Below are 25,429 nucleotides of genomic sequence, written 5' to 3' on the forward strand. Positions count from 1 at the left end.
AATGTGTTATGTTTCAGAGTGTTTATATTTTTGTCATTTGTGATAACACCCTGAAAAATCTTGGCTGAAATGCCAAGAGGTTTCTTAGTGTACTCACCACACTATTCTGTTTGGAGAGTACACTAAGGAAGTATAGGAAAATCAAGCATGAGAGATTTATTAACTTCTCTCTGCTTAATTGGATAATTTAAACAATTTTTTTTCAACTCTTACATTCCATTTGTTTGTAGGAAATGAAATACAGTCATAAATATGCAGAAATGAGTGCCTGTTCACTGATCTGGATGTTTGTCTTGCCAATCAGGAATAAAGTAATGCAGACTGGTAGTAGGGATATAGCTCAAACAATGAAATGTTACAGGGGGAATAAACCTCCACACAGAGGCACTGTAATTTCAGTCGGGTCAATGCAAAATGTGCTGCATCTCATGAATCATTTTGCTCAGATTGTCTAAAGCGTGGCTAGACTGGAAGCCTCATGGGACTGCTCTGGGTCAGACTCTACATCACCTTGTGCTCCCTTCCCTTCCAAGCAGAGTTCACCCAGTGTGTCGCCAAAGTGGTCTCATTGACAGCTAATCTGTGACAATGTCAACTAAGGAGTGTCAGCAGGTTCAGTACAGGTGTAACCAGGCTAACCCAAATATAGAGCCTGCTCCTCTAGTTAGATTTAAGCTGATGCATGTTGTAAGCTCATCATTTTATGACAAGAAGCGTTAATATTACTTTCCCCGTATCTTCCTGTTGGATTCTTGTTTTACACGTGAAAAAAGGTGGTCTTAGTCTGGGAATTGGAAGCGCCGTTGGATATTATGATGGCCAAAGAGCTCTTGATGTGCAGGTGTGCTGGAGGTCATAAGTCTGTGTGCTCAGGGGGTTGATAACACAATGGAATTGATACAAGAAAAAGTTTTCTGAGGAGTAGGGGCTGCATGCACATATGCATGCACACACATGTGATGTCTCACCACTTGTCAGAGCTTGGTGGTGATTTCATCAAACGAGAATTTCTGTTGTCGCCCAACTAATGACCAGACACGTACAAAGAGCAACAGCCACCTCAGCATTATCTCTCAGCACTTAGTCCCACTGCACATCGAGTCTCGGAGATTCTGCACTAACACCTGACTTGTAGAGAGCTGTTATTTTCGGCAGTGTCTGAAGGAGATGAAGCTGTTTTGAACCTTAACTACATCTTCAGTGGGAATGGCTGAACTAAGTGCTAGGTTTCAAAAGCCCTTTGTAGCTTTAAAGTCCATCTCAAATATCTTTGCTTTGAATGGGAGAGTGGATTGCAAAGGCAGGTGATTGTCTAGGTTCTTTGCCCATGTCCTCAAGCATTCATGGGTCACTCCAGCTGGCATTTACCTCAAGTGCTCTGCTCACTTCTTTCTTAAAGATTACCCTCATGTTCTGACCACGCCTGCCAAAAACCTCACAAAACTTCAGAATATTAACCCAAACTAAATGTAGTCCTCTAGGCTTTAAAAAGTTTAGGCATAAGTGCTAATGGTAGGACAGAGGAAGAAGAGAATGAAGAATGGAGGTGCTTCTATATTGGTCTGTTGATAAATAAATAATGTTTATTACCAGCTTCAGGCTGGAGACCCTTAATTCTTAGCTCAGTCAAACAGGAACCACGGGCCAGGTTGGATCCACCAAGGTGGATCACAGCAAAGTCCATTGCATGGACTAGCAAGCAGCAGCTGGAATGAAGCTGCCATTATCCCTTCTAGTTATAGTATCTCAGCCTGACTTACAAAGAAGAAAAAAAAATAGAATGAAAAATAGAGCAGAGAGTGAGCTAAATAAAAAGACATATGGGCAGGCTCACTGTAGAGAATTAGGAAAAGAGTCCAATACTTGTAAGTTTAGGGTAGAAATTGCTGCCCATTGCAGTCAGTGGTGAGAGGCTGGGAATGCCAAAGGGCAGCTTGTCCCACCCAGATGTAGAGGGAATGAGCTGACTCTGGAGCGTGCCTGTCATTTAATGCAACATTAGATGAGACAAATCCTCAATACAGAGCAACTAATAGTGCCGTCTTAACTTTGGAGAGGTACTTAATGCATAATAGCTGTGATACATACTATGATACTTTCCTATAGCTAGGAAAATGTCTTTGTTTAAATCAGTACTGAAATGAGGGGGAAGCATGAGGTTTAAATTACAGGGTAGAGAGACAGACTGCAGACCTGACGTAATAGTTCAGTTTTGCAGAACCTTCTTCATGCGACTCCAGTGAGAGTTGGCTATATTTGCTCTAGTAAACTTAAAATAAATTTTGAGAGGCTTATAGAGTTTCCAGCACAGAATTTCCCACTTGTATTTGCTCACCTTTAATTTTTTAAATCCGTAAAAATCTAAAATTCCTGATTATGTTGATCTACCATCACCGAATGATAGGCCAAAAATGTACTGCTGGTATGCAAAACATATATGTATGTATGTATATGTAATGTTAATATACATGTTACAATGAAGCACTGTTCTCTTGGAGTGCAGATGCTCACTTGTGTGCTGGTTCAAAGACTTCGTATACAGGTTGCTCCACACTGCAAGCTCCAGCTGTTCTACCAAATGTGCTTCTTTGCCAGCACTGAAGCTGTAGAGCTGCCTGTCCCCTTTATAGTGGTTTGTTCTAGCTAGTAGTTATGTGCTCTGTGGTGTAGGAGGGCTTTTTGTTTGTTTGTTTGCATTTTTTTTGAAGAACTAGGGAGTTTGGAATAAGTATAAGAGAACTTTTTGGTACTTGTGTCTACCCCAAGGCATATCTATTTCACTGCATGCCTTCAGAATCAGTAAACAGAGGAAATAACAAACAGTATGTATGTTTAGGAGAAGATAGTGTAGTCTGTACATAATCTCAAATCCAGTATGTGTCAGGCAGCCAGAACTGTTCTGTTCCCTCCTTGTTTGTTTAGCTTGGCCTCCCAAATTCAAAGAGCTTCTGTAGGATTTTCAGTCTTCAGGGAAACACCACACGCTTCCTTGTAGGTATAAATATGGGCAGTGGGCTGGAAAGCTGATATGGGAAAGCTGAGGACGATTTGAAAGAGCTACTCGAGGTCATGGAGAGCAGTGTGGAGTGCTGGGTGCTGGGGTGTGTGTCACCTCGGTGCCTTTGTGAAGGACAGCAACTTGCGGGTCTGTGTTCTTCTCCCCCATTTTTGCCATGGGGAAGCAGCTGAGACTGAGGTCAGGATTGGATATGATCACTTTTCTTCCTCTGATGAATGGAGGCAAAGCCTGGGGTTGATCTCTCTCCTTCTGTTGCAGAAGATGGATAACCACACTGAGAGTTTCTGTCATGATGCTTGCCTAAGCAGAGGGAAGATGCTGATGGTGGTTCTCCAGCTGCCTTCAAGACCCTTGTGTATCAGAGGCTGCAAATTTAGGAGATCCTGCAGACAACTCCATACATAGGTCTTTGTCCTCCTACACTGTTGGCTTCTTGGTTCAGAATTAGAAGCTGGGTGGGCTATAAGACTGGTGAGGTGGCATGAGACCTTCCTTGGCAAAAAAAAAACCCAAACAACAAAAAACCCAAACCCAACCCAGAAAAAAACAGGAGGAAATAATGTTTCTTTTGTTATAGTGTTGTAAAAGCCATCATCAGCAAACTGCCTTGCCATTTGGATTCTGCTGGACTGAACTAACTTGTTGCACTTAAGCAAAGCCCCATTGACTACATTGCAGTCTTTGCTCCAGAGTGCTGAGAACGAAACCAAGTCCTGAATTAGTGACAACCAATCCAACCTCTAAGTGCTTCCCTGTTTTCTGTCAAGGAAATGGTTGTTTACAGCAGTACAAGGCATTAACTGCTTAATTATTTCCATCCATGAAAGTATTATTAAGGAAATAGGAACCAAAAGAGCTGTTATCAGGAACAGAAAGAACTTTGATCAGCAGTCAAGCAATAAGTCACGTCTATGGCACATGTGTATACCCCACAGTAGACTTCAGAATATTCTCTGTCTTTATAATTGTGTCTCTAACATTTTTTCCACTTAAAAATGAGGGAAGCAAACAGAAAATAAATTAGTGTGATGAGCAAATTGATGGAAAGGTCCAATGGACCAACATTGTTAATAACGTAGAAGAAAACAGGGTGACTGGCGATTTAGCTCGGTGATAACTTGGGCCTATCATTAACATAGACATTGATTTTAAAGTAATAAGTTAACCTAAACTTCCAGGCTTGATCTCAGTGAAGCATAGGGTGTTGCACCTCTTAGGGGCATGCCCTTTATTTATACAGGGGGTTAAACTGAAAAGGAGCTCTTGTTCTGTACAGTAAGTTATAAACAAATATATGGCAAGTAATTAAACACGGGATGATACATGGCAAGTTAGACAAGGCTTGAGGGCTCTGATAAAGTAATTGAAATGGAAAGTGATGCTTGAATGGTTTGTATGCATTGTTAGAACCTTCAAATTAAATTACAGCCTTGGTAATGATAGATCTGTGCAATATTTATGGTGTTGTGCCTGAAGTATTTTAAAATTAAAAGAAGATTCATTCCTCTCATGAAAAACTTTTTGTATGCATCAGACGTACTTGAAGACTCTTGCATGTAGTGCCAGATGTATGGAGAACTAGTTATAGTATGTCTGATGTTCTGGGATATACTTTATCGTGCTAGAGTCCAATTACTGAAAATGTGCATCCTACCAGCTTGCAGTTCATTGCAGAGAAACTGCAGTGAAATATAGTGGTCTTTTTTATCCTGCATATTAGCATAATAATGTGATTTTTTACTGCAGGTTTGTTAGCCTGTAAGGAAGAACGTGGATGGAAGAATATACTCTGCAACTGTTGGAAAGCATGTGTGGCATAAAAGCGTACTAGGATAATTTGCTTATATTTTTTACTCTTGATGTTTTTGAGTCGGGTTGGTCAGCAGACCTAAGCAGCTTTTTAACTAGGTCAAGTATATACATCCATTCATTAAAAGGGGATGCTTGACTGGTTAGTTAAACCTGCCAAATATAAACCAGATGCTTCAATGGTAAATACTGCTTTACTCCTACACTGCAAGAAACAAGCCTTGACTGATTAAATTTGAAATAAAAATAAATAGGTTTAACATTGTTTCTGTGCCATAATAATACTTTATTATAGTTCTAGTACATATATTCAATAAAAATAATATTTTAAAATATTTTACGGTGAAACTGAAAAACATTTAAGACAAAATGAGTATTTTTTACATTTCTGAAAAGACTATATTACACTACATATAAATTTTGTGAAGTTCTGGTCAAGACCAATAAGGACGTACAAATTTACAAATGTGCATTACAAATCAGAATACACAGCAGCTGTCTGCAAAGCTGGAGGACTTCTCTGCTGTTGGGCTGGGTGTAGTAAGGGGTAGAACACCTGGGTTTTTAGTTTTGGCTACCAGATCTGCTCTGATCTTTGTTCTGTTACTTAAATGCTTTTTGTCAGATTTCCCTATTGTAGCAGAAATGAATGATGCCTCCCGCACAAATGGCTGAGACTGAGAGCAGTACTGTGAAACAGAAATGTTACTCCAGTAAGATCCCATTATAACTGGTTCTTTACAGCTGTATTAACTCATGGTCATGTGTTTAAATTGTGTTATTTTGATTGTTTTGAATGCCACTCATATGATACAGGCAATTTTTTACTTGCATAAAACCAAAACCAAGCAACCCCCCCCCCAAACCAACAGCAAAAAAACCCAGCCCCCCCAAAACCAGAAGATAACTGCAGGACTGGGAAGTGCTCGTGTCATGAGATTTTTCCCCTATGGTATTTAAGTGCCATCTCTTTTAGACTGTAAATACTGTATTTTTAAGAAGACATTTTCTATATTCTATAGTCTTTTAGGGAGAGGAGGTAGAAGAGAGGGAAGCATTCTTTCTGTTCTATTTTATTTTTTTTTTTACATTGTGCCTTTTATAAAAAAAAAAATCCTAATCATAATGGCTAATGTAGTATGTTGCTGAGATAACCATGAGATTGATTTATGGGGGCCCCAAAGTTCAGGTTAGCCAAGCAGCTCAGGTGCCTGGTTAATGAGTAGACAGCCTCCTCCATGGGAGGGGCTTGCGCTTCCTTCTACCAAATGTCACTACCAATCTGAGTATGTGAAAAGCTTCTAAGCTTCTATAACTGCTGTATTTTTTTCTAGAATTGTATGCACTGGGTTTGCTAAATAATTGGAGGTCTTCACCTGTTGGGTAATTAATATGTATGTGTTTCATATTGTTGCCTTTGAAATGCACTCTCTTACCTAAACGAAGTTTACTCACTGTTTTATTTATGTCTTTCCCCTTTGTGAGTCTCTCTCTTGTGCTTCATTCCATAATGTTAGTCTCTTTCTATACATCTTATAGGCACACATTAAAAAATGGTTGAGCGATTGAATCACATAGCATTGCACAGTTTGTGACTGGGTGACATGCCAAGGAGGTTATTTAGTGACTAATTTCGAAGGGGAGGAGAAATTGCAGGCTTGTCATGTGGAAAAGTACTTCAGTCTATTGAAGCAGCATTACTTAGATGACCGGGTAAAGCAAGATGGCCTGCCCCTGTTGTGAGCAGAGGGAACAAGGAATATTTTTACTGTTTCAAAACCTTTTCCCAGAAGGCATGGATATACAAAATATTATACCGTAGGCTGAGGCTGAAAACAAAAAGTGCTTTATTAGAAGAAGTGGAACCAAATGTTCATCTCACTGCTGTAGCCATACTAAGTGATTTCCTTAAGTAACAGTAAGTGGTTTTAATTATTTCAGAGCAAAAATCTTATCAAAGATTGTTTTATTTGTCTGTAGGTAACAATGTTGTCTAAGAATGTAATAAGAGCGCTACTGTTTTTAATTGTAGAAACAAATACTCTTGAGTAGTATCAGGATAGCTGAAGAAATATGCCTGAAAGAGCAGACTTGGTAGGATTTGATCTGAAACTCTCCTCTCTGCTTGTTTGCATGATCCATCTTCAGCATGCACATTGACTGAAAGGCAAGGTGAAGCAATCAAACATTATTTTTGATACCACCATTAAATTTGTTTTGTGGTTAGCTTAGAATTTTATGGATCTGTTTTACATTCAGCAAAATGTGAACTAGGTATTCTTTGTTTTCCTCATGGGAGCTTTAGGATATGGTATGAATTAAGTTTATATGTAGTCAGGGATATAAAAGGACATACTGAGACATGTAAAATACCTGGAGGTAAAACATTTGGATTGCTGTAGGGTCTGAGTTCATGCACAAGTGTGCATTAAAGATGTAAGTATAAAATAAGGGACAATAATGTTAAGAATGTGTTTTGATGCTTTAGGCATGGAAAGGGAAGTGATGCTGTGGCTGAGTTTCAAGCCAGTGTGTGGGCAGTTACGATATGGTATCCTAAAATTCTGCTCTTGAGGATGAAATAGTGCTTATGCCATAACCTTTGTGTACACCTGCGCAACTGTCAGAAAGGTATGGAGACTGGATGTCACTGTGTTACTGAGTAGTATAGTGATGACACCTGATTAAGGTTCACTCAGGATGCCTCCTTTTTGAAGGGTCATGTTTATGTGCTCTAAATTCCACCTCCTAGGATAGTGAACATCATCTTCTGCTTCTCTTATTTTGTTCATGTCAGCTTCTAGCCAGCTGAGCCTGGGAGGGAAAAAAAAAAAGTCTATGAACATAGAAACTGGAGGACTGGATGGATTCACCGTCACTTGCCATCACAGGCTCATCCTAAGAAACATATTGACTGATTGCAGCATTGTTGATCAAGGGAAAGAAAAACCATAGAATTAAGAGCATAAATGGAAGAAGAAGAATCTAGTGATTGTCTTGCTGTATCCATATATATCAAGTTAAATATTCTGTTCTGTTGTAATCAGTCACTAGAACTAGAAAATTACAGTTGCATAGATGTTCTGAATTTTTAGCTCAGCTCTTCTTTCACCATAATACAGAGATTTGACAGCTGGGCATATATAAAAACTGTGCAAAGGGAGCTAAAGAACTGAAACCTAGATGCATGCTAAGAATGGGAAGTTAATGATAATAAATGCTGAGATTTCTCAGGGGGTTCTGCAACTCCTTGTCTGGAAAATTATCCAGGAAATAACAATGGAAATATGTGGGACATGTTAAGAACAGCTAGCTGGGCCTTGGAGTTCCCCATTCATGGGAAGTTTGAACATTTGAAATCAGTTTTATTTTACCAGCATGTGGTTCCCATAATGAAAAACAATTGTGAACCCTGGCAGCTCCTAGAGCCTTGTACTGTGGGGCCAGACTCAGCTGAGGCCAGGTCTCCAGCTCAGCCTAGGTCAGCTGTTTCATGGTCTGAACTCTCTTTCGGTCATCAGGGGGCCCAATCTTAGCCAAAATTGCTAAATAAACTTCTAGTCTGGAAGCACTGCTGAGGAGCGATGGACATTGAAACCCCTGGCATGTCTTACTACTTGGTCTAGAAGATCACCACAAAACTACCCAGTACCCACACTGCTGAAGAGTCTATGGAAGAGCTAGGGTCCCTATCCCAGGGCAGACTCTGACCGAGTTGCCCCAGGTCTATGAATCTGGAAAGCCAAAGCTCTAGAGCACTCCAGGGGTGTCTGATAAGAAATAATGTCAGTGTTTGACTGAAATCTGCTGGGTGTTTTTTTCCAACTTTTGTCTTTACTGATGTTTTTACCAAATGTTTCAGCTCTTTTGGATTAGCATTGTCTGATGAAAATATCTTTCATTGGAAAGTTCCTAACCAGGAAAAGCTAAAAATTATGCTAATATGTTTGCAGTTTTCAAGTATGGCATTGGGCAGCTGGAGGAACCCACAGCTGCAGCCAGCCTGTTTTTTCCCTGTAATGACCCAATAGAATGGGGACGTTTATAGGAATTAAAAGGCGTACTATGAGAAGGCCAGAACAGACGAGTGTGACAACCTCTCAGTTATGTCTGATAGCATGAGGATTTGGCTTCAGACAGATAGTCATAGTACAGATACCTTAAAAATTTCATTTTCAGACTGTTTACCGATTCTGTAATTTTCAAGTGCACTATTTCTTATTGTAAATTATATTATTTTAGAAATGTTAAAACTTTGTATGACAAGTTTTTTGCAAAAGTGGATTTATACTTTTGGCTATCCTAACCCAACCTGAATGAAAGATCAGTCATGATAGAAGTGGTATCATATAGTGCGACTACTGATTAAACTGAGGTTTTTGGACAACTAGTAGTACATTAGTACATTAAAGCTGTCAGTTTATTTTTATGAGGAAAGAACAAACTAATGGATTGTATTGTTGTTGGATCTGGGGTTCTTTAATTAAGTCTTTCCTGATTAGAAAAGTGAAGGATTGCCTCACTTTTCAGAGGATTTTCTTCTGGTCAGCAATTCCCATAAAAGATCTCTTTACAGACAGATGAATTTATCAGTATCGTATCAGTGCTTTGCGTTTCTGTAGCTTTTTCATCAAAGACAATCCAAGCTCTCGATAAAATTCTTTGAAGGTGTCCTCTGTCTACTGTTGGGTGAGCCAGCTTGAGAAGCACAGGTGCAGTTTACTCAGGGAAACACAGGGTGTCAATGGGAGAGTAAGAAAAGCGATAGCTTCACATGCCTGAGAGGTGATTAATGGAGTCTGCTGGGAACTCCAGGGTGTCTCCAAGAGGGTGCATGGGTAAGCTCCATCTAGGGAATGTGTTCCATGTAGGTATTTTGGCAGGCTGAAATCCTTGGGGCAATGCCAGTTGCTGTGTTCTCTATTGATGTAGATGAGACCTGGGAGAGCAATGGGAAGGGCTGCCAGGTCAAACTCTGGCCTACTTTTCCCTTTGCCTGTTTTGCTATGAGATGTTAGCAGATAGTGACATGAGTCAGGCTGTACCGCTGGTATCCAGCTGCGTGGTGAGTTGAAGGGTTGGTGTGGTGCTGATGAATCAGCGGTAGGCTTAGTGCTTAGTGCTAGCTGCCATTGGCTTGGTGTGCCGTGCTGGCACGACACCACATGCCCTGTCTGGTGTGTGCCATGGGTGTGAATGATGTGTTGAGGCAGATGGAGAGACAGAAGTAAGGATAGTCTCTTCATTGTGAGATGCCCATGTTGGAACCGACCACAGGAGTGACCTATGAGACAGGACAGCCCTAACAAATTTAGAATAAAGATCAGCATAGTGTTTTATTGGTCCTGTTGGACAACAAGACTGACTGGATTGTACTACAGAAATCACCAACTGTTGAACCACTGCTCTTTGCTATCCCTAAGGCTTATGATACCACAACTGCCCTTCTTTCAGCTTTGTATTCTGTTTTATACAGAGATGATGGATCTGCCTGCCCTTTATGTGAGCTATCAGGACCAAGACGTGACCAAAAGGTCATCCATTTGGGTGGATGGATAGCTCATTTGCTACCTTTCTGCAAATAGTCATATTCAAAATGTAGCAAGTTACTGAGTTTGCCAAGTAGTTTTGAAATGGAGAACACAACTGTGTTTATATGTTCATGCCTCAGTATATAGAGCCACTCTTCAGTGTCTTTATTGCTCTGTTTTAAGAAATTCCAAATCTGTATCTTACAGACTTACGTGCTCTTTGACTGACCAAAAACCTCCACATAGGTTGTAATCTTTTTTACTACTTTTTTTACAGAGGTTGGTGTAATATTTTTTACTACAGAAAGTGAAAGATTCTTAGTGATTCCCCTCAAATGTTTTATACAGAAATTGTTACTAGCTGTTTGCCATATTTTAACCTAAGGATTGACAAAACAAGTTTCTATTTCAAGGATGTAAATTCTACAGTAAGAACAAGGAAGAGCTATGTGCTGAAGAAAACCACACCCTCAGGCAAACGTGTTAGATGGCTGCAGTCAAAAAGCACATGATGCTGTGCTTGCCCTAAAAAGTCTTCTTTCTTTTGCCCTCAAAGCAATTGGCTGTAATAGCACCTAGTATTTAGAGGCTCAGATAAGCCCAGTATCCTCTTTCTCTGTCCCTGAGTCATGCAGTTAAGTCCAAGAACATGTAGCTCAAGACAGCCTGCGCATTCAAGTACGTGTTTTCATTGAGCAACATGGGGATTTTGTGGTGGAGCACAGAAGAAAAACAGCATAGAAAGTGGGGTATGCATGAGAGTATCACACAAAAAATGTATAGATGAGAAGCAAGAAGAGACCATCATTCACATTTTTTTAAGTTGCCATTAGCAAAGAATCTGGAGATTTTGGAGAAAAGTGGAAAGAGATAAAATATCACCAGTAGCAGAAGACACTGTAATCTAGCTGGTAAGGCTGCCTGGCTCCTGCTCACCGGCTCCTGTCCCTGCCCAGCCCGCACGCCCTGGTGCACCTGCCCTGGGCACCCTGGACTCTGTGGCTCTGACTGCTCTGCCCTTCTGCACGATCCACCCAGGGGCTGAGTCATGGCTTAAAATAGAAAGTGAACTTTTCAGGAAGGGGTTGTCTGTCCAGGCATTTTGTGCCCTGCCCAGCCCAATGGGGTCTTGATTCAGGCTGTGTACTCCAAGTGCTATTTTAAAGCAAAAGTAAATAGCATTATATACGTCAATACTCAAACACAGGGTTTTGAGCAGTAGCTCAGCCCTGTATTTGAACTCCTCACTTCCATCTAAAGTATGGCAGTACATTAAGGTGGAAAATAGGAATTTTTCTATGACAGATTTCTTTGACTTATGAGAAATGAATAAGAATATGAAGTCCAGAAGTTAGGGGAAATTAAACCTGTTGCTTTCAAAGCTTCCCATGGAAATTTTCTCTTCTCTACAAGGTAACACTGGAATTTTCCTCTCGCTGCAACCCAGCGTATCCCAGTGTCTGTGGTTTCTGTGCCAGATACTATTGCATCTGTTGTAGCTTTAGCTGAAGCAACTAAACAGGGCATGGTATAGATTGTACAATAGAAACCAAGGAGGATTTTCTTTCTCTGGGCTCTTCTCTCAGTGAAAAGCATCTGTGGCTGCCTATCCCTGGAGGCATGATCCCAAAGCTGCTCAAGTCAGTAGGAGTCTTTTTGTTCTGCTGGCCCAGGTCCAGAGTCTGAATGCACAATACAGTTCAGTATGTTGCAGTGTTTCTTCAAGCCGATAGAAAACTATGTTGAATGCCCACTGATAATTTTATTAATCCTGTTTACTTATATTTTATTTTAAATTCCAGACTACAGTAATTCTCTGTGCAAATGAACAAATTATCCCATGTTCCCCTTTGGCTTGATGACTTTTGTCTGGCTCATTAATGACCCATCCCAGTGCGCTCCTTTGTTCTGTTACATTTATTTGTTATTGCTGCTGCCACAATCAGGTTATCTCCTTTCTTCTTTCTGATACCTGATACTCTAGACTTTTGATCTCTGGCCCTGGGGAATGTCATTCATAATTCCCAAGTGTGGAGCCTGCTGTGATAAGAACAGCTATTGTTTCTATACCGCCATCACAATTCCCTTACCAGTGGAAAAACCTGTGGTGGGGCAGGAATAGAATATAATTTCTTGCTTCATCAGCCGTGGATCACTGTAACTGCAATGAATTCAGTCACATTGTCAAAGCAAGGAGTGAGAGGGGAGAAAATGGTGAAGATTTCAGATGAGCAACTTCCACAGCACATTAGTGTCTGCTCTGTAACATCAGTTGGGCTTGGTGATGGTCAGTTTTCTACAATCCCTTGGAAGTGATAGAGAGGGAAGCTGAAGTTTCCAATACAAATTTTAGAAGCTGTATTTATTTTTTCTTATGTAGCTGGTGGAACCCAGCTGACGTTTTCATCTCTCTGTTACCCACCTTACCATAATGGCACCAGAGCAGCACACGATGCTTGCTAGAGGGATAATTTTTCCTGTGTCTGTCACTGGCAGTGTTCAGCCATCTAGAGAGGTCATTGCTGGGCATAGTGAGGTGCTACAGTCTCAGAAGCACATGTATCTGTTGCAGATTTTTGCCAAGACCTCTGTTAAGAAAGTCCTAATAAGTTGGTATGGAAGTTTTCCCTTTCCTTTCCTTGCTTGCTCATTCCTTACTGCTGTCAGTTACTGCTGCTGCTTACAAAACTATGATAAAATGATGGTGACTTTCTGAGTGCGTGCTCCACAAACTGAAGCACTGTTATCTTTGCAATGAAGGAAACCTGTGGCACATGCTTTATAGAGTCAAGCTGTTTTCACGCAACTTGACTGTGTTAGAGTCAATAAATGTTTGTGTGTGTTGTTCTATGCTTTGTGTATCCTTTTTGTTACAAAGACCACATTGAGTTATTAGCAGAAGGCTAAATCCTGCACTGAAGCAAATGGCCAGTTAGTTCTAATATTTGTTTTTCTTGTCTAAGGACTTCAGGTCTGTTTGTGATGCCAGAGCATCAGCATTTTCTTCCTGGTTTGGAATCAGTGAACTCTAGCCTGTGTGACTGTTCAAGTCTGTCACTGGCTACGTATACTTAGAACAGCTGGCACTGAAACCCCTGATTTCAGCTTTGCTAGCTGAGAATATCAGATTAGGGTAAGATGGTATTTGTGTAAGTAAAAGCATCTTAAAAACTCTCATATTCCTTTAACATGCAGCCTGTTTTATTGCTGTTTATAGTTGTTATTTCCTTTAGGCACTGAGGTCTCAAAGTTTTTTATTTATGCAGATAACAAATTATTTGGTCTTGAGGGTTTGGTTTTTTCCCCTTTTTTTCTGTAGTTGTCAAGGTTGTCACAACACACATCTTGTTTTGCTCATTCAGTAATTTTACATCTTATATGTTTTTTCTTATCTTTCCAGATGCAGAGGGAAGTTGCTTATACGGGCCGAGATGGCCCAAGTGCTTCCCGCCCCGGATCTGCCATGCACCCTCCGCATGTGATGCCCAGCTCTCCACCCTCCACCCCGGTGCCCCACTCCATGCCTCCCTCTCCGTCCAGAATTCCCTATGGTGGGGGCCGGCCCATGGGTGTGCCAGGCAATGCCACCATCCCCAGGGACCGGCTCTCCAGTGTGCCAGCCTCGCGCTCGATATCGCCCAGCCCAAGCGCCATTTTGGAGAGACGGGACGTGAAGCCAGATGAGGACATGAGTAACAAAAACCTTGCCCTGATCCGAAATGAAGGTCTGTACGGTGACCCCTACTTGTTTCACGAGGGGAGGATGAGTGTGGCTGCGCCCCACTCCGGACACCCCCTCGATGTCCCGGATCACATTGTAGCCTACCATCGCAGTGCCATGAGGTCATCAAGCACTTACTGCAACCCCTCTATGCAGCCTGAAATGCTGGAGCAGTCCTTGTACAGACAAAAGTCGCGAAAGTACCCGGAGAGCCATTTGCCCACTCTCGGCTCTAAAACGCCTCCCGCCTCACCCCACAGAGTGGCTGACATGAGAATGATCGATATTCACCCTCACCATAGTGCTCACATTCCCCACCACACCATCCAGCCTGACAGGTCTTCCCCCAGCCGCCAGTCCTTCAAAAAGGAGCCGGGACCGCCTGTGTTTGTGGACGCGAAAGCACGGACCGCCCTCGGCCTCCCGGGCATGGCTGAGGTGGTGCCCTCTCCAGTCGACAAGCAGGCTTTTGGCTATGGGTCACCTGCGATGCCCAAGGACAAGGAGACAAGGTAAGGAAGAACCAGGGCTTAATTTATGCAAATGAGAAATGTTCCTGATCTGCACATCTTGTGTCGTTTAACACCCAGGAGACAATGTAATGTGTAGGAGGCCACTGCACTGGGCTGCAGTGTTTATTAGCCGTCTGTCAAGGTAGTTAGTAATTTAGAGGAGATGTGACACCACCCATTATTAATCTGAAAGTAATGTCAACCCATGATGAATCCATAGTTATTTTCATTTGTGTAAATTTCAGTCATTGGAAAAAATATAATAAAATAAAATGATTAACTAGGATTTTTTTTTCCAGACAACCAGATCATGTTACAAGAACAAACGATGTTCTGTTCCTGCTAATAAGAGAATATATTTCACCCCTGTTAAGAATGACACTCTGATATTACAATTTTGGTTCTTTATGGAGTGGAGTTTTTCTCATCTAGTGTTAGGAAATGGGAAGAATTTATCATTACTGTCTTATCTCCTGTAAAACATGAATTTGCATAAAAATAGGACAGTTGTTTATAATAATGTTCCCCGAGGGGAAACTGCTGAGAAGAGCAAGTCTGTCTCTGGGAAGAAATTGAAACACGAATGCTGTTCCCAATGATTTTTCCAGCATCACAAATAGTTGGTGACCTGACTGTTGTTAACTTTTGTGTGCTGACAATGATGACAATGATCTCTCCTGTCTTTTTAAGGACCAGGTTTATACAAAGGTCTGTGAAGGCTTCTCCTGCCATAGACCCTGCCCTAGGAGAGAAAAATCATTACACTGCCAGTCGGTTGCTGTGTATTTGTATGAGTTGCACTAATCTCTAGCATATTGTTTGTGCTGTTAACTTTTATAGAGCTCTTTAGGGAAGTGAAGATGAATAGCTGGAAAATGCTGAGCTCACAGAGGCTAAAGGTAACTGCTGACTGCCTTAACCACTGGGGACATACAGAGCTTCGTATAGCCCCCAAACTTCCCTTCCACTTGAGCACTTGCTCAACAATTAGCTGCCTCTGACCATGCTTGGCCAGAAAAAAGAATGTGTTGTGAGGTCCATTGGTGGGGAGAAAATGGAGGACAGAAGAAAATCAGCCATCAGCAAAAATTCCAGGCTTATAGCTTAGTAGTTATGTTGACACAAGGGTATGAGTTAGGGCATATTACAATACAAAGCCAGTGAAACCTGATTTGTATCTATTTATTTCCAAGAAAAAGATGCAGGTACCTGTAATATTATTTCAAGCTTCCATCATTACAGCTGGGAGATAATTTGAACTGTATTTGCCAATTCTAATCCAAGAGATCAAAAATTTTACAAGGTTCGTGTTAGGGGGGTGAAAATAAGGGAAGACACCAACAACTTTCCAGTCTGTGTGACTTTCTCCCCTCTGGGCATCTCATCTGTTCACTCAGCTACACAGATATGCACAAGGCTGTGTATTTGTGAATATATAAAGAGCAACTGTACAGATAGTTTTGCAGCTTCTTAGGGGGATCTTTGCACCAGGAGTTTTAGTCCTGGGCCCAGAATATATTTACAGTGATGAAAACAGCATTTGCATACTTACACTTCCAAATAAATACATAACCTTAAAATTCATCATAGTGTGTATTAGCTACATAGCACTGAAAAAATCATTCTGAAAGCTGCCCTTATGGGTTGTGGGGTTTTTTAACCTTGAGAAAGTGTGACTCTAAAAAATAATAGTAAATACCAAAAGCAATTCATGTAAATTTGTACGTTTCCTATCCACTGCAATAATAAGGATTGGGTTTGAGTTCTACAGACACAAAATGCTCTAAACCTTATTTTAGCTTTGTAATAATTTAATAAAGTTTGACAGCAAACACTGTTGAGACTGTACTAAACTAAACAAGGAACACTAAGGATATCTAGGCTGAGGTGCTCTTTTCCTGCTTCAGCAGGGGCTAAACTGTTAGAAGGTTGTTACAAACACCTGAAAGGTGACATATATAATGGCAGAAAGGTATCCCATACGTTGTTGTGTAGGACTTTACACCTGAAATCAGCACAGCTGGGCTTGCTTCTGTGAGTAAGATTGTTGTGGGATTGGAGAGATGGGGCTGAATTCATCCTCTTCCAGGTATGGTAAAATGAGGTGTATGCTGCTCTGTCGTACACATTATCCACTTGCTGATGACTGTGCAAAGAGCCTAAAAAACAGGCCACAGAAATTGAATAGTTCAGTCTGCGTGCAGACGGTGTCAGGTGTGGGGTAGCGGCAAAAGGGCAGATTGAGTATCTGTTAGCCTTGGGGATACTGAGGAGGGAGGTCTTTTGCATTTTTGCACTGTGACAAGAGAGACTCCCCATCCTGACTCATCCAGGAGTGGCTTGAGGACCCTGCAAGCATCAAACCCATCATGTCAGCGCTGTGGTTCAGTCTCTAGTGGAGTGTGCTGAGAACAAAGAAACCGTCTCTTGTGCCACCTTTGTGGAAATTACCTTGAAGTAGCGCTGTCACAACCTTAGGACAATGCATAGTTTAAGTCAGAGAAAAGATTTAAATGAATAGTGACAATTCTAGAAGTTCAACTGAGTGTCTCTTCCCTTGTTAATTCTCCTTCAGTTTTTCCAGTCCGGGGCTGAAGTGGGATATATATGTACTTTATCAGTTGGGTACTTACAGCAGATCAGACCTCTCATTTACCTATCCTGGTTTTGTAAAGAAAATGGGTCCATTACCTTTGGCATGTTAACTGCAGCAGATTTGGGTCTACAAAAGATGAAAACTGGTATTTCTGATTGCTTCTTTTGGAGTTTCCCATTTTAGTTTTGCATTGCGGAAGCCAGTCTCATCAAGCCTGTTATTTAAGCCAGAGCTGAGGGGGATTTAATTGCTTCATGTAATTCTTTCTTGTATCTGTTTTACCTTGGGTATTTTCAAGGTAGCTACTTCTGTGGTATAAAGCATTGAATAAATTCTCACAGTAATTAATTTACCAGAAGAGCTCTATATAAAGCTCTTTTACAACAGTGAGAAGAAACAAGTTCATGGAGATTTAAAAAAATGTTAGTATTCATATGCACAAAGGTATTAGAAGTTGTAACAGGTTGCAGCAGTTCATCTTCAAGAGGTCATCATCCCTTAAACCTAAGGTTTACAGGGAGAATGAGTAAATTTTTGTGAGTGAGCATGAGTTGTTTAAACAGTGATTTGCTATCATATTTTTGGATGGCCCGTTTATGTAGCTTATGGTGGACAGTTCTGGAAGTTACTACAGGCAAAGCAGATGTTTAAATGTTGCTATATTGGAAAGGAAGCTGTTTACCCAAAAGTGCATTAAATTAAATGCTATTTAACTTACAATCTTTGCATTTAAAACACACGTTATGTTGCAAGATTCTAGGATATTTGATAGTGCTGAATATGTATATAATAAATGCTCCTACTCGCTAAAATACAACCCTTAGAATAGCAAGATAGCTCCATAGAATGTTTTTCCTCCAAAAGCATTTCAGGAGTGTACTGTGGATCTCTTCTGCCTGAACACAACTTTTGTCCTCTTCTTTTTATGCCACATTAGTGAGAAAATTTGATGGTAGAACTGAGCAAAAAATATGATCACATTCACAGCTTATGGCTTGCAGTTCAAGACTAAAGTGTAATGGCCACGTGTAGGTTATTGGATATTGTTCCCATCACAAAACCATGTTATCATTTGATACGTTAAAAGTATGAATGGACTCTCATAAAAAGAAAATGGTCATACTCTGTAAAGCCATGGACAGTGGGAGACTCCATCAGCAATGTACTGAGAATTGTGTAAGAAAGGTCGACTTTGCAGATATACCCTTTCAGACACTTTCCACAGGGCCAAAATTGCATCTTCCTTTGTGAAAGATGTTGAATAACGAGGCGGAAAAAGATGAATGCACATGACCAATACAGCATGGAGGAAAGGTAAACTGTACTTTGGCTTCCTTCTGTTGGAGGTACTGTTTGTAGGAAGATGAGGTGCAGGCTCTTGGATAAGAGTTGTCAAATAGTATCACAGCTGGCAGTGCTTCAGAGCTTCGCTTTTCCCTTTAGCTTCAAGCTATAGAAAGTTTGAGTTCAACCTTATTCTTAGAAGACTGAAATATTCACCTGTGTGTATCTTTCCCTTGGGAGGTGAGAAGAGTGCATCTGCTGGTCTTTGCTTCACACCCTTACAGGATATCCACTCTGCTGTTTTGGGGGGACTTTGGGGTAAAGTCTGACTGTGCTGCTTTCGCTTGGTTCTAGGGAAGCCTTTGGGAAAGACAACCTACTCCTGTTCCCTTTCTGTCCCCAGTGAGATAAAAAAATTTCAAATGAAATGTTTCTCTCATAGTGTAATATAGAAAGAAATGTATTTTTCCCTGTCTCTCACCCTCTTTTTGATCAGTATACAGACTTTACCTGGGGTTTAACTCTAAAATACGAAGTCACTGAAAATCTTTCTCCAGGATAGTGTGGCAATTAGTTCATGATGTCAGACTTGGTATTTGAGTATGTGTGTTATGGATGATGTGCTGCACAGCCTAGGGTCAGACAGGAACGTGAATGAACAGTTACACAGCCCAGTTCTAGTTTGTGTCTGTACCAAGTATCTTCTCAGTGATGTGAATATTAAAGATGTCCTCAGGAAAGGGAAGGAACATAAAAGTCATGCTTAAATAGCATCACAGTGAGAAGTGGGTACCAATTGAGCAATATGCTGTGCCCTGCTTGGGATTACTTCCAGTTCATTGCAGTAGAGGGAATGACATGAAACCTCAGTGAAACTGTCAGGAAGAAATCTGGTGATGGAATCTGATGTCTCAGTGTGGAGTTCCTGTGGAAGCAAGGGCTTGTTTTGCTTCTGCTGAATTTGGGGAGCAAGATGCTAAGGCAGGGCTCCAGTGCCTGGACATATCCGGGGCTGGGGCTGTGGATCAGGCTGCCAGGGAGAACAGGGCTGGCGAGCAGCCCGTGCCTGCTTTGCTAGCCAAGGTCTGTGACAAGCCAAAGCCAAGTCTGACAGAGGCCTGCTAGAGCTGGGAGTTGCTTCTGACCTTGGCCCCTCCTTTCCTCTCCCACCATGCTACCACCTCTGACCCTCCCAACATTCACAGGAAAACAATGTGAAACAATGCCTTTCTGTGCCAAGCTGATAAGATAGCCATTTCTTTCCCAACTGCTGTAGAAGGGACCCTCCCTTCTCTTCCTGGGTGGTGGAGAGATGCAGATTTATCTGGGAAATTAATCTGGGAAGAGAGACAGGGTTTGGCTTTCTCATGCTACCACCGTTGGCGAGGAGGCACCCCCACCTTTTGTTCTGCCTGACCCTCTCTCCTAGTGCTCCCCATCCCGACCTGTCCTGTCCACGGGGGCCTTGGTATGCTCCATGTCACCAGAGTGCTGGCCTGTCCCATGCCCTGGGAACCCTGGCCTGCCCCATGTCACCAGAGTGCTGGCCTGCCCCATGCTGTGGGCACCTTGGCCTGCCCCATCCATGGGACCCTGGCCTACCCAGTGCAGGAAGGGATGGTAGGGCAAGCTGTTCCCCCCACCTTCCCTCTCCACAGCAGGGAGCACAGTGGGAGGTAGAGAATATAATGTTGAGAACCAGAATTGTACAACTGTCATGATAGTGCTGGCATCCCTGATAGAGCCGGCATGGCGCAGGCTGAAGAAAGCATTCATTTTCTCCCTCGGGAGCCGAGGTTGTTCCAGCCTTTCACAGGGAAGCTGGTGGGGGAAGGGGCTGCTGGGGAGCCTGTCCCTGCTCCTCTGGGGCCATGTAGCGGGCGGCAGGACTGGGCCACCAGCCCTCCAGCCAAATCAGCCCAGGGCTTGGCCCTGCTGCTGGGCCAGCCGTGTCCCTCCCTGCCCACACTGGAGCACACTGCCTCCCACCACCTTCAGTCAGACCACCAGGTCTCCAAAAACCAGGTCATTTTATTTAATGCCTAAAAGGCACCTCCTTTCAGACACCTGTTTTTGAAATGTTTGGTGCTGATGGCCATAACAAGTCTGGGTATTACAGTGAAACGATTACAGGAAAAATCCTGCCTTGTCTTTAACAGAGTAACTCCAGAGCACATGTAGATTCTTAACATTCTTAATGCTTTTACCATATGAAAAATAATGTGCTCTGTGCAATTGATTCCAGTATTTAATTCATTTTTCATCATCTCCTATCTCTGGAACATCCCTCTCCCTCTTAACAACATATTTTCCTAGATTTCATGGCAAAGGACAAGATCAGCTTTGTGTTGCCATAACCTCTTTTGAAGCAGAAAATTGTTTCCAGATTACTGAATGTGGGATGGAAAAAACATCATATTTATGAATTGGTAAAACAGATAGACTTTCAATTGAGTTTAGTTCCAGGAAGGTTTTGTGATGACTATCTGGGAAAAAAAATGTTTTCATTATTAAGTGTCAAAAATGCTGCATTAAAGTTTGTTAGAATATATTTATCCCAGGCTTTTAGTACTTGTTTTTGTTCCAAAGGTTACTGTAGCCTGAACCAGTTTCTTATTTTAAAACTTATAATAGTGGAAATTCTATAACGTATTTCTTGGTTTGAAATGAATTAGGTCAGATTCACTAGTCTTCTCATCACCGTTCAAAATACCTTTCAACATGAAGACAGAAAAGTAAGACGCGCACGCTGCATTAAATCGCAGTAAGAACACGTCTGCCGGCTGGGGGCTGACTGAGCACTCTCTTCTTCCCTCCTTCTGTTTGTTAGCATCTCATTACTTGTTTTGCTGCCCTGTTTTCTCAATGTCTCGGTGTCTCAGAGGCTCTTCTGGCTATGGTATCTGTGTGCTATCCCAGCAAACCTCTGTTTCATTCCCTGAATGTGGATGAAATAATTATCCTGGATAATCTGGCTGGCTACAGGCTGGGCTGATTACTTGCTTTGTATCGTGTCAGCTTGCTTTTGCCTGATATTGGTACTTATATTTGAGTTTATATGGCCCTTATTGATTGGCATTATTGCTTTGACCATCAAACGGCAACTGGAGGTGGGGGTGGCCGGAGCTCGGCTGCTCCCATGTGCCCAGGATGCTGCAGTGGTGGTGGACAGCCCCTGCAGCAGGCTGAGTCTGGGGCTGTGTGTGTCTGTCCCATATACTTTCATCAGACATCGCTGCTGGTCTTAGTCACTTGCTTTTTGAGAAACTTTGTTCCCAGTCATCTTCCAGAATCGCAGCCCACTGTTAGCATTTGCTTTTGTGTGTCTCCCCGGTCACTTAGCTGCTGGCATATAGGGATACATTTTCAGAAGATCCTGTCTGAGATCCCATATTGATGTGTGTCTGTGTAGTGGTGTGTCATTGACATACTGGCATGTGAAAGTAGGCACCTTTGTGAGCAAAATGCTATTCTGGAGCCCACCAAGGAAGTTACCTGGTACTTGACTAATATATGCATTTCTGTAAACAGATAAACACACAAATGTTAGCCTTCCTATCAAAAAAGTCATTGTTGTTTAGTGGCCTTTTGTACCTATGGAAAACACTGAGCATACCTATTACAGTTCTTCTTCATCTATTTTCTCCTGGTTTTTATGAATTTCTCAGGATATGTGCATGAAAGCAAATCTGTTCTATGATAATGTTGCTGGACAGTCTGCATTTGGTGTCCTGTGCCTGTCTGTCACATTGCTGTCCTTTCCAAAGCAGACAGTTGCGATGTCAGGTGCAAAGGATTTGGACTGTGAAGTAGGCAGTTTGAGCAGATTAAATGCTTCGCAGAAAAAAATCCTGGGTTTGGGAAAGTAAAAATAGTAACAAGAAGTGTAAAGTCTTTAATCCTGAAACCTTATATACAGGCAAAACTATTGGCCCAGTGTAGGTAAAAGAGAAAATATATGTAATGCTAAAAAATATTAGTTTCACTAGTTCCAAGAGGCATTAACTGATTGTTTTAGAGGCCTGTCTTGTGAGATCATTAGAAGTTTATTATCTGGGTGGTTGGTTGTTTTGTTCTTTTTTAACCAAGCAGATGTCTTTTTTATTATCTGTTACCATGCAAAAGTTGTCCAAACCAAGATGCGGTAAGCTGCTGCAACAAGGTATATGCAAACTGGTACCCATGGGCCTTTGCACAAACTCTGTAGTGTCTTTCCAATCCTGTAGTAATCATTCACCTAGAAAAACAAGTCTGAAAGCAAATATATCTGGCTTTAACAAACGGTTCTCTTGTCTTACAGAGAGAGGATACAAGCCATGGAGAAACAGATTGCCAGTTTAACTGGTCTTGTTCAGTCTGCGCTTTTTAAAGGGCCAAATACAAGTAATAGCAAAGATGCTTCTAGGTAACAAAAGAATTCATTAAATCTGTTTCTCTGTAATGATTTTAGTAATCAATCAACAAAAATAATATTTGAATGTAATAGTAAAAAACCCCTGAATGCTCAATCATTTTTACATATCTTTATCATCCCCATGAGAATGCTAGGCAGAGAGGAAGAATATGCCAAATGATAGATGGAGATTAACTGCATTACTCTTCTTTGTGTTAAAAAGAATTAATGTAGCTACATCTCTGTGCTTTCTACTGCTTATACTCCATTCCTTGCTTAACTTGTATTAAAAGCTGATTTAAAAAAAAAACAACTGACAACCTACTGGTGATTTAAATTAAAAATATATATGCTAGACAAGGCCATTTAATTTGCTGATTATAAACATTACTACAGTTTTATTGTTAGTAAGTTAAAATTATTATTTTTCTTTTTATTACTTAGTGAGAAGATGATGTTGAAAATTGTGTCTAGCAAGAGCAGCACTGACACTGCAGGTAAGCTAATTCACTTTTAATTTACAAATTATTCAGGTATATGAATAGCTCTAATATTACTACCATGCCAGCTTATGGAAATGTCAAATTTACTTCAGTTCCCATAGCTGTACTGTCGGAACTGAAGTTTAAGTTCAGGATATGGGAGTTGATCACGTCTTTGTTAAGAGAGGAATTTCTGACAGGTTGAGGTGGTCTTTGGAATGAATTCACACCTGTGCTGAATGGTTTAAATGAGATACAGAGTCTCTGCATATGGTGAATTTTCCAGTGAGTCATCCCCTTTATAGCATATATCTGTCATTAACCCCAGATGTATCCAGATTGCTGTAGAACGCTAAATATTAAATTTCTTTTCTGGTCACCCTAACTTTTCTCTAAGGTTCTTCTGTCAGTAGGTTGCCATGGATGTAATGACACTAAGGAATTTAGCAGTCAGCAAGATAGCACTTTCCCTAATTAAGCAATATTGATCAGTTACTAATTATTAATGTGCGCTAAACTGTTCTGAGCAAGCATCAATTATGAAGCCAATATGAGCTGGTCTTATTTTAGCTTCGCACTTGGAGAGCTGTTAAGTGTTTGAAAGATGGAGTTAAGGCTGTTGTGAAAGAAGAACTCCATGTGATTGGAGGTCTTTGTGTATGGGCTGCTGCTGGAGATGTCTGCAGGGTGTGCATGCGTTTATAGGCCTCCTCTTCACCCTTTGTCATGCACTGAATGCAAATAAAGGCAGTTCCCTACTTCCTGGTAATGCTGTTCCCACAGGGAGGTCTGTGCTCCGGCAGGTAGTAAACCACACACATTTATTAGCAAATCTATTATGCTCTTAACTAGCCTTTCTGTTGGAGCTGTTTGTTCATGTTCAGGATTCCTGTTTATCTGGAACTGCAGTATGTCCCTCTAACCGACAGAAATCAAATCAGACCTGGAAGCTATCAAGCAGAGAAAGAGCTAAAGTCCTGGTACTGGAGCTTTGCTCCCAAGTCACTCTCTGGTCCTGTTCCAGCTCTTCCCTTCCTGCTGGCCCCTGGATGGGGAGTGCAATACTTAAGGCTGTGGAGAAATAAGTTGTAATTTATCAGTTTCAGACAACTTACTGAAAAGTCCATCATTTTTCAAAACAGCTGCAAAATGCTCTTAGATTTTTCCCGATTTCAGTGTCATTATACACTGAGAATTTATGGTATTTCTCACTTGCACAGGCCTCGTCTCATAGAAAGCACCTGTGAAACCATCAAAACCTGCACACACATTGCCTTGTGTTCCTCTCTGTATTGTATTGCTGTTTGGCCTTTCTGCTTTGCCTGTGTTTGTACTAATTCAGATAAGTACTGTGTGGGAGGCACTGAGTTGGAGATCCTGACCTCCACGGGCCATGCTTTGAGTGGGACTTTGGACCAGATGACATCAACCTAAATTATTCAGTGATTTGTGTGTGCTTGTGTGAATGTGCTCACAAAGAAATGAGAATGGAATAATAATTCGTTGGGAAAACGGCCCTACACAAAACGAAGGTGGGGATTCCTCAGTGTCAGAGTCATGCCCAGCCCGCCAGAAGAGCATGGTTCTTCTGACCAGCCACTGTTTCCTGCCACTGTTGTTCCCAAAGTCTCCTCACTCACTACCTTATCGTATGACTGAACGCATGTCCCTGAAATGGCAAAATTACATCTAACAGCTGCATGTCCAAACATGGGAGGGTGGAGGGAGGAGCATGTAATTTACTGTCAAAAGAACGGATCAGCATATGTCACACTGACTTTGTCACACGGCCATGCCCATATCCAGCATGTGAGTAAGGATACCAGCATTCAGGTTGTGCAACAGATGCCTTTCTGATCACCTGGGAGAGGGGGATAGGGCAGTGGGGCCAGCCATGCAGCCAGCCGGCTGCAGGGATCCCTATCAGTACTATAAAGTGGAGTTGTAACTCCACCATCTGCATCCCTAAATCCTGTCCTTCCAGCATGACTCAGCCACAGAATTAAATTGTAGCAGGCAAGGGAAACAAGGTGTGATGCTGACCCCAATATGCCACAGTATTGTAACCCACATCAGCTATTA

General features: G+C 41.6%; 1 protein-coding gene across 11 annotated transcripts in view; it reads left to right on the top strand.

The window, feature by feature from the left end:
- Nucleotides 1–25,429, top strand: part of KIAA1217 (KIAA1217 ortholog) — a 183,126-nt gene that overhangs the window by 116,544 nt on the left and 41,153 nt on the right. For 7 of the 11 annotated variants that reach the window (XR_012628678.1, XR_012628677.1, XM_074866172.1 and 4 more), the window contains 3 exons: nucleotides 13,760–14,592; nucleotides 22,773–22,877; nucleotides 23,310–23,362. Coding sequence is in view for 9 of the 11 variants with exons in the window: in XM_074866172.1 (XP_074722273.1) it covers nucleotides 13,760–14,592; nucleotides 22,773–22,877; nucleotides 23,310–23,362 (991 nt within the window). In the remaining 2 variants the exon portion in view is untranslated. Of the gene's footprint in view, nucleotides 1–6,576; nucleotides 6,747–13,759; nucleotides 14,593–22,772; nucleotides 22,878–23,309; nucleotides 23,363–25,429 lie in introns of those variants that run through there. The other 4 variants (XM_074866188.1, XM_074866238.1, XM_074866258.1 and 1 more) reach the window with 2 other exon arrangements.

Source organism: Strix uralensis, chromosome 1, assembly GCF_047716275.1.
Source record: "Strix uralensis isolate ZFMK-TIS-50842 chromosome 1, bStrUra1, whole genome shotgun sequence".
Lineage (NCBI taxonomy): Eukaryota > Metazoa > Chordata > Aves > Strigiformes > Strigidae > Strix > Strix uralensis.